Here is a 9,681-nt window from a genome sequence, read left to right as displayed (position 1 = left end):
TTGCACACAACACATCCCCATGGGTAACCTGCATCTTCTGCCGTCCACGCATTGCAACTACTAAACAACCTTTTAATCTGCCCAATTACAAAGTCACTACCCCTTATTCTTCAGTCCCTTTCATGCACCTGCTTTCATCTTAACCCACTCCTTTTCCCTCTGCCATTTTTTCAACCCTTGCACACAATTTTCATGCCTTACTCCCTCTCAAGCCAGTGTGGTGTAGTGGTTAAGAGCGGTAGTCTCGTAATCTGGGGAACCGGGTTCGCGTCTCCGCTCCTCCACCTGCAGCTGCTGGGTGACCTTGGGCCAGTCACACTTCTTTGAAGTCTCTCAGCCCCACTCACCTCAGAGTGTTTTGGGGGAGGAAGGGAAAGGAGAATGTTAGCCGCTTTGAAACTCCTTAAAGGGAGTGAAAGGCGGGATATCAAATCCAAACTCCTTCTTCAAGCCCCTTTGTCCATACCCAATTATTACATTCACCCCCTTTCCATTTTTTTAACTCCTGCATGCACCCCAACTGATACTATGTATGCATCATAAACATACAGGATTGTATCTTAAGACCAAACCTGTTGGCTTGTTCGGTTAGGGAAGATTAAGTTCAGCTGATGGCTGCTGTACATACAGTGGTACCTCGGGTTACATACGCTTCAGGTTAGAGACTCTGCTAACCCAGAAATAGTGCTTCAGTTTAAGAACTGCTTCAGGATGAGAACAGAAATCGGGCTCTAGCGGCGCGGCGGCAGCAGGAGGCCCCATTAGCTAAAGTGGTGCTTCAGGTTAAGAACAGTTTCAGGTTAAGTACGGACCTCCGGAACGAATTAAGTACTTAACCCGAGGTACCACTGTATATGGGTTTTTGCTTGTTAATAAAATACCTCGTTTTATTATCTACATTGAATCTGGTACTTCATGTTGGAAGACAACACATGGGAACAGGGTTGAAATTTGGGAAGGTGCTATGGAATATTTGAGGGTTCTGTATCCTTTGTGGCAATTAATTTTCTTAGGTATATTACTGTAGAGGGTGATTTTCGGCAGGGTTTGCAACAGCAAATTTTGTCACTTTAATTAGGTGAGCCACCCTTCCTCATTGGTTCAGGTTAGATTCATCCTGTTCTCTTCTGGCTTTCTGCCCCCTCAGGAAAGGAATATTTACAGTAAGCGCCTACTGTTCTGGTAATCACTTTCCAGTTTCTTATAGTCACACTGATAACTTATGAAAACTATAAACTATTTTTATTTCAAATACAAGAACTGTGTGTGTATTGAGAGTTATCAAAATTCATCAATAAGTGTCGTTGGCCAGACTGCGGTGTACCTGGTATGTGATGCCAGGTTTTACATACAATGTGTCTGGCAAATTTAGCAGCAGCTTCCTTCTCTAGCTTTCCCTTTACAATAGTAGGAATTCTAAAACTGAACAAAGCAGTGAGTCCGTTTCTCCAAGTCACCTATAAGGAAGGTATCTTCTGGCAATTCATGTGTGACAAATACATGGCTGCAACCTTCATGAGTGCATGGCCACCTCCAAGAGCCCTATTGGGCATTGTTGTGAGATTTGGCAACTCTTGTTATATTCTGGAGTCGTCCTGCATTCATACCAGGGAATAAAACACAGGTTATGTATCGGTGGGCGTGCAGGAGGTCCTCCAGTCCATTTTTTTCCAGGTGCCATTTTCCTCTACAATGATGTCATTATTCCCTTCTGAGGCACAGGATAGCAGCCACAAAACTCCATTTCCACCCCCACCCCAAGTTAGGGGGGTTCATTTATTGCTTAGGCTTCCCTTTTTCTGATCCTTCTAAACTGCTCTTTCGTTAACATGGAAACTGGAGCGAGTTGCCAGTTACTGTAGGTTTATTCACATGTCCCTGCCGCTCCTAGGCATTGGGATGTGTTAAGCCATTTGTCTTCTAAGGGCCTCTTGCTTGTCCGCTTGAAAGAACATCCTGGCAAATAACCAATGTTCTTCAACAAAAGCAATATTGGAGAACTGGGTACAAATACAGTACATAATTTTGCATTTCTAAAAGCATAAACCCCATATTGTTAAAACATGCTTTGGTGTCTCTTAACCACGTCTGGCTATTCAGGATTAAGTTACTTCCACTTCAAAGGCAGGGCTATGGAAGATTTGCCAACTTTGGAAAGAACAGCCCTAACTCTTCATATTTTTCTTTGTACCACCACTTGGCTCCTTATTACCACCACCACCACCACCACCACCACACATTTCAATTAGTCAGCAAACCAGGCAAAGTTCTGCACTACTTGATTTACCACAAGAACAGGGGTGAGGATCCTTTTTCGGCCAGTGGCCCAAGTTTTCATCTCCCCAGCCCTGGTGGGCCAAATTTGACAGGTGGAACTTCAAAGCGCAGGAAGAAGTTTGTACTGGAATCCTGTTAAAAGGGAAAACCTTTTAGCTGGGTTTCTCTGCAAACTGCATCCTGAATCAGGAAGGTGCTGGCATGGAATCCTGCCAAGCTGAGCAGGATTTGACCCCTGATCATCAGCTTTCTGTCTTGGCTGCAGACACCTGTTCCCTGCTGGGAGTATGTGTGCATAACCAAGGGAGGATTTAATTCAGCCCACCAACTAAAATAATAACTGTTGACAGGCAGGTAGATAAGGCTTGGAAAATGGCTTCGCAGACCAAACGGAAACCTCTGGTGAGTTAAAATTAATCCATATTTTTAAAGTTTTACATAGTTGGATAACTAATTTAATCAAACCAACATACAACTTACAGGTTTACATTTGAGCTTGAGTAAAAGTGCAGCCTTTTACCATGTACTAAAAGGCAGTGGTTTTCATAGAAACTTCAGATACATAAAAAAAAACAACCTGAAACAAATTTGCTTTACCTGGAACCTAGACTTAAGATATGAAAAGGAACAGAAAAGGGGTTCTCTGCCAAAATTCAAATGATGGTTTTTCGATGGTTACATACCTATTTATGTTCAAGACAAATTTGTTCTTGAGGAGCAATAATTCTTGGACAAGCTTAATGTTCGTACTACCTTGGTTTACAGTTCAAGGTGCTTTTGCAAAACAGGTTTTACACTTAGGGAATTTTTGAAAAACCAGGCCAGCTACAGTGCTGAACCTGCCTCTGGAACTTTCTAGCTTAGACAGCTGTTCCTCTTTCCAAGTTCTGTTTAATCTCTGCAGTATATTTCCCATAGAACCTCTCAGCCTTCTTGTTGAACTTGGCATTTCTCTCATTAATGTAGTCAATATCAGCATCATCATTGTATGATCGTCTCCGGCTGTATTTTTCACGTTTTTGGATTCTGGAAGGAAAATTAATGCAGTGAGACTGTGCCTAATGCAAACATCTGTTCAAGGACGATTTTTCTTTTTTTTGTGCCACTACTTTTTCAGCTCCAAATGCTCGAAGAAGTTTAAATAAGAATTAAAGTCAACAGAATTAAAGTCAATTAAGAGTCAAATTGTCAAAAAACCCAAATAGCAGGAGACTATTTTAAAGACCTGACTACTTTAAAAGACTATTTAAAAATGTTTTTACTTGTCTTTGAAAAAAAAAAAAAAGCAGAACAGAGAGACAGATGGAGTTTCAATGGAATGGCCTCCCAGGTTTTGAGGCTATGACTGAAAAAGCTTTGCTACTCATAAGGATGAACCGAATGGCTGAAAAGGGTGGAAGCTGGAGCTGGACTTAATAAACAGATCTCAACATTTGTGTGTGTGTGGGGGGGGGGGTGTCATACAGGACAAGATGCTCACAAAGTTCTTTTAAGAAGCTCCGACATTGTAATTAGTTAATGTTTCATTTGCTTTTGTACTTACTGTTTTTCAAGATCCGAAACCATTCTATCAACCCCTTCTTTACATGGCACATGAGTTCCGTGGAGAAGGCTATTTGAAGTCGGAAATAAATCTTCGCCACTGAATGAGGGGGGGAAACAAACCCAGACACTTTAACCAGTCCATTACTGACAGTATTAACACACATGTCTTCTAGATTTCATGCCCAGCCAGTCTCTAATCAGTTAATGGGGGCAATAGATTTTCCTACTGAAGCAAGTACAGTAATACCTCCCTGAACGTCTGCCTTGTCTAGCGTCCATTCAGGCGAACGTCCGCGGCAAACCCGGAAGTACCGGAACAGGTTACTTCCGGGTTTGCTGCTTGCGCAGAAGTGCTAAATTGCACTCCGCACATGCGCAAAGTGCAAACTGTGCGTGTGCACAAACACGGCACTTTGCCCTGCGTCCTTTTCAGCTAGTGGCTAAGGCTACAGAATGGATCCGTGCTGCAAAATGAGGTACAACTGTAGCCAGAATTTGTGTACAGATGGGCTTTGAAGACACTCGAACTCAGGGCACAAGGGAGAAACGTGCTAAGAGGAAGGCACGCTTGGCAAATCCACACCATGATCAACTCCCGCCCGGAAACAAATGTCCCCACTGTGGAAGGGCGTGTGGATACAGAATTGGCCTCCACAGTCACTTATGGACTCATTGTTAAAACCGTGTTTATGGAAGAAAATCTTACTCGGCTTTGAGTGATCGCCAAAGAAGAATAGACAGTTGCCTTGACCTTTTGAAGCTTAGCTGGGATCTGTCCATTTAGCCACAGCAGGTTCTCTCTCAAGGGTCCAGTTGATACAATCACCCAAGTGCAGATGGTCCTGCTGCTCTTTCTCACAGAGGAGTTGCAACCAATTACCCTTTGCGAGAAGTGGAGGTGCACAGCATGCCTGGCAGCAGCAGCAGCAGCAGCAGCAGCACTGAGTGGAAATGGCAATTCTTTGCTGTCTGCTGCTGCTGCTGCTGCACCTCTACCTCTACCTCACAAGGCATTAGGAGCCGATGGCCTCTGTGAAGGACAAGGAGGAACCCAGCTCCTTCAAGTTATTCTCCAAGATACCAGAACACTTATGTCTTTTCTTAAGATGCTGTATTAATTTTTGCATTTGTATGCTTTTTAGAATTGTAAGTCACTCTGACACACTTGATGTAAGTGACAAATAAATGTTAATAATGCTAATACTAATAATATGGGGCAGACAAAATAAGACTTACCTTTCTTCTCTGAGTTTTTCATATTTCTCCAGGTCAGGTCTGATCTGCTTGGTCAACCTCTGGTACTGGCGTAACTGGGCTGCTGCATAATCTATGAAGTAAAAAAAGAAAAAGTCTATTGTACTACTAAACATAATCACTTGTTAATAAAAGCTCTTGATTTTATTCACACTCAATGGTTGGAACAGATGGGGCCAAACACCTTCTTACCAGAAAATCCAAGATCAGGATTTTTCTTCTTCCTCTTCCTCTCAAATCGTTCGGCATCCTCTGCGCTGATTTCTAACAGTTTCACTCTCTCATAATCTTCTCCTTTTGCCACACACTCCTAGCACACAGCAAGAACATACTGATATTTTGAAATGGGTTCTCTTTCAGCACAGTGAACTTTCCCAAGGCTAAATGCGTTCTGCCTGTCAAAATATAACCAAGAATGCACTCCCATGGACAGTTACTGGGGGATGCACTTTGGCTCCTGCCATTGGTAGGAGGACCTGGGACCACTAGAAGACTGCCCCCTGCCTCCCAAGAATATCATCAAGGGGGAGACCAACCTGACCACATCCATTGGCCAGGGAAGGGACAACTGTTTGCTTACCTTTTTCTTTTCCTCCACTTTTAGTTCCCATTCTAAACGTGCCTTTTTTGCTTCCCAGTTTGTTGGCAATTTCAGCCTTTTATCTTCCTCCACAACCTCCTGGTGATTTAACTTGCGGGCTTCATTCTTTTAAAAAGGAGAAGAAACCAGAAAGATGTTTAGAAAACAGAGTTTAATTTACTATAAGTAAAACAAACATGCTAAAGAAGATCACCCTCTAAGGCAGATGTCTAAGTCAGAAATCTTTGATCCACCATATGTTGCTGATCTAAAACTCCCATCGGCTGCAGCCAGCATGGTCAATGACCAGGGATGCTGGAAATTGTAGTTTACCAACATCTGGAGGGCTAAAGGTTCCCCACACCTGATTTAAGGCATCAGAAAATTTCCCAAAGCAAACTGGTTTTTTTCTGACTCAAACCTGCATTTAAAAAACCCATTTTAGTGGAGCCCCTAAGCAATTGTTAGGATGTAAATTCTCATGCTGGCTTACTGCTACATATGCACTCTCTCCAAGCTAACAAGCAGGGACCAGAACTGTTAGCACCAGCACCATAATGTCGGATCTCACCCTTTTCAAATGAAGCTCTCTGAATTTCCTAAGTCGCTCCTCTCTCTTCTGTGCAGCCATCTCTTCTGTTGTAATGGAAGCAGGTTCTTCTGATGTGTCAGAAGTAGCCTGAAAAGTCACCCACATGTTAGAAAAGAAAGATCTGCTTTTGAGATTAAGTGTTTAGTATATGAATATAAGGAACGGTTATACTCTCAGCACCATGGAAAAGATATATTAAGACATATAAAAAGCATTAAGCATGCACATTTCCACAAGAACAATGTAGGACCACAGAAGCTTTCAAGCTATGTCCTCAGAAAGCCTTCCTTAGCAGTAACAACAACAAAAGAGAAAGCTCAATGATGATATTTATAGCACACCTCACCTATCATGTTAGGCAGACTAAAAAATAGAGAAAGTGATCAAGATGCCCAAACACAAGAGCACAAGAAAAAGCAAAATCCATGAAAATAGCCCCCAGTGCTGGCAATGCATATTCAGTTGCAACAAGGCATCTGAACTACTTGGAATGGTCATGATGCCACATACATTATGGTGTTCCCAACAGAGACCTCCTCCTGCTGTCCGCATTAAGGCAGCTACAGATAAGCTTTTAGAGAAGCTGCGGAAAAGATCAAACTGGAATTCTCTACAACATTATTTCACTCGGCTCTATTTAGGGTGACATTGCAATTTTAATTATTTTAAGTTACCCCGAGTAATTTGTATGACTCAGAAGCGTAGGCTATAAGCTCTTATAAAAGGAAATCTATAAATGTCCCCTCCCTGACAATGCCAGAGCCATTTCCCGTCCATGCTGTACCTCCTGCAGCAGTGACAAGAGAGATAAAGAGAGATTAAAAGATCCGGCTTTCCCCATCCCCCAAAACATCCCTTCGCCATCAGCTCCTGCCTCGGGGTTCCTCAGCACTTCCTCACCTCCAGGTCGATCCCTGTATCTACCATCCCCTCCTCTCAAACCTCTCCCTTCCCCGCCTTCCCCGGTTCAGAGGCGCCCTCAGCCGTGAAGCTTCCTCATCCTTCTCCTTTCCTGGTCGGCCATTTCCTCCCCAACACTCTCCTCTCTTCTCTCACCATCCCAGGCGAAGAAACACCAAGATCCTCTACCGCCGCCATCTTCCTCTTGCTGTGTTCGTAAACACTGAAGCTACTTCCTGGCTTTTCCCTTCTCCTTGTTCCGCCTCTCCTAATGACGTAGACGCCTCCTAATGACGTCCAGACTGTAAAAGGAACAAACAGTAAAGGGCGGGGTACGACAGCGCACGTATTAAGGAGACGCATGCGCAGTCTCTGTCGGCCTCGTGAGCGGCCTCCGCTCGTCGCAGTTGCGCTGCAGCGCCGCCACAAGGCTGAGGAAGGAACTGCATAACATAGCAAAAAAGCAAAAAAGGAAAAAAAGGCGTAAGAGTATGGACTGTACATATCAGGAAAGGTATGTATAAAGCCAAGGTTACCATATAGGGACAGTAGACCCACTTCCTGTAATTCAAATCAAGAACACCTATTTAATGAGTTAATTTTAATTTCCCTTTATAAATCCCACTCAAAAGTCATTACCCATAAAAATCCATTCTCTCTCTCTCTCTCCCCCCCCCCCGCCAAGCTATGCTTACAAATGAACATGGGATGGCAGTATAGTTCTAAATATTAATCCACAGATGTTAATGAAATAGAATTTGATCATTAAGTAGACCGGTCACCTTTTCTTTTCAGCTCTTCTGTGACCAAGGGCACAGTGCCTCAGAGGAGATGCAGACTGCCTTTCTTATGAAAAAATATTTTTTTTTTTTAATGGACATTGGCCTTTGGTCATGTACAGTGCTTCCCTCAGAAACCTGCTCTGATTTTGAGCAAACGTAAAGTGGTTTGTCGTTCTGAGAATACACACCGGAACATTTAAGATCATACACAGCTAAGTTCTGTTCAGAGTAGACCTGTTGAAATTAATGGACCTAAGTTAGCCAAGTCCATTCTTTTCAGGGGGTCTACTCTGAGTATGCTGGATACAAGTCATTCTAAATATTTACTTAACCAGTAGACTACTTTTCCTTATCTATATGTTGTTCTAAACATTTAGTTTCCACCAGAGAAATGCCTTTAAGCTCTTCTGTGTAAAGGAAGAAATTGTGCCACAAGTAATATATATTAGAAAAAACAGTAGGGGGAGAACAACCCTGGAGGAATACTATTATGGCCTATCCACAACAGCCTCCTTATTCTTGTTGCCCCATAAGAACAGCAAGAAAAGAGATAGATAATCCACACGATAACACTTGACAACATGCTCTACTGTACCTCTCTTTTAAATCAGAACCAGTGAAGGCGGTGAAGGTCCTTTGTGAGTGTCTGGAGGCAGTTGGAGGATGGATGGCGGCTAACAGATTGAGGTTGAATCCTGACAAGACAGAAGTACTGTTTTGGGGGGACAGGAGGTGGGCAGGTGTGGAGGATTCCCTGGTCCTGAATGGGGTAACTGTGCCCCTGAAGGACCAGGTGCGCAGCCTGGGAGTCATTTTGGACTCACAGCTGTCTATGGAGGCACAGGTCAAATCTGTGTCCAGGGCAGCTGTTTACCAGCTCCATCTGGTACGTAGGCTGAGACCCTATCTGCCTGCGGACTGTCTCGCCAGAGTGGTGCATGCTCTGGTTATCTCCCGCTTGGACTACTGCAATGCGCTCTACGTGGGGCTACCTTTGAAGGTGACTCAGAAACTACAACTAATCCAGAATGCGGCAGCTAGACTGGTGACTGGGGGCGGCCGCCGAGACCATATAACACCGGTCTTGAAAGACCTACATTGGCTCCCAGTACGTTTCCGAGCACAATTCAAAGTGTTGATGCTGACCTTTAAAGCCCTAAACAGCCTTGGTCCAGTATACCTGAAGGAGCGTCTCCACCCCATCGTTCTGCCCGGACGCTGAGGTCCAGCGCCGAGGGCTTTCTGGCGGTTCCCTCATTGCGAGAAGCAAAGCTACAGGGAACCAGGCAGAGGGCCTTCTCGGTAGTGGCGCCCGCCCTGTGGAACGCCCTTCCAGCAGATGTCAAAGCGATAAACAACTACCTGACATTCAGAAGACATCTTAAGGCAGCCCTGTTCAGGGAAGTTTTTAACGTGTGATATTTTACTGTATTTTTGGTTTCTATGGAAGCCGCCCAGAGTGGCTGGGGAGGCCCAGCCAGATGGGCGGGGTATAAATAATAAATTATTGTTATAATATTATTATTATTATGCCGTATGCCTACCTCACTTCGGCACTCTTAGCAATCAATTGTTTAGCAAGTGACCTGTTCAGCGCAATGTTAATTTATTGATCAATCAACTTAGAGATGGAAAATGAATACAAATCAAGCAAGGAGAAATGTTTAAAGACCTGGGGGGGAGGGGAGGTATCCAATGTTAGCTTCATTGAAATCTGTCTCACACTTTACTAACCTGTTGTTCTTGAGGAT

The 9,681-nt window shown here is 43.8% G+C and overlaps 1 protein-coding gene across 2 annotated transcripts; it reads right to left on the bottom strand.

Moving 5' to 3' along the window:
* Positions 1–1,220: 1,220 nt before the first annotated feature.
* On the bottom strand, positions 1,221–7,465 carry SYF2 (SYF2 pre-mRNA splicing factor). 2 transcript variants are annotated; one of them, XM_081869472.1, is made up of 8 exons: positions 7,305–7,385; positions 6,590–6,611; positions 6,228–6,335; positions 5,657–5,782; positions 5,269–5,386; positions 5,059–5,149; positions 3,821–3,919; positions 1,221–3,303 (listed from the first exon to the last, which is right to left on the bottom strand). In XM_081869472.1, exons 2-8 carry the CDS (start codon positions 6,599–6,601, stop codon positions 3,138–3,140), a joined length of 720 nt encoding a protein of 239 aa, XP_081725598.1. In that variant the 5' UTR covers positions 6,602–6,611; positions 7,305–7,385; the 3' UTR covers positions 1,221–3,137. The 2 variants fall into 2 exon arrangements, with proteins under 2 accessions (XP_081725598.1, XP_081725597.1); XM_081869471.1 differs by lacking the exon at positions 6,590–6,611 and having other exon boundaries at positions 7,305–7,465.
* Between the last annotated feature and the right edge of the window lie 2,216 nt (positions 7,466–9,681).

This window comes from Podarcis erhardii (assembly GCF_964252035.2).
Source record: "Podarcis erhardii genome assembly, chromosome: 7".
Classification (NCBI taxonomy): Eukaryota; Metazoa; Chordata; class Lepidosauria; order Squamata; family Lacertidae; genus Podarcis; species Podarcis erhardii.
This window is presented reverse-complemented; position numbering and strand designations above follow the sequence as displayed.

Bases quoted from the DNA above. Each gene is read 5' to 3' on its own strand.
- SYF2 (XM_081869471.1), bottom strand. From the start codon at position 7,346: ATGGCGGCGGTAGAGGATCTTGGTGTTTCTTCGCCTGGGATG. The intron at 5,150-5,268 runs GTAAGAAGGTGT...TTTACTTCATAG, and splicing joins TCCTGATCTTGGATTTTCTG to ATTATGCAGCAGCCCAGTTA. The intron at 3,920-5,058 runs GTAAGTCTTATT...CCCCTCATTCAG, and splicing joins GAAAAACTCAGAGAAGAAAG to TGGCGAAGATTTATTTCCGA.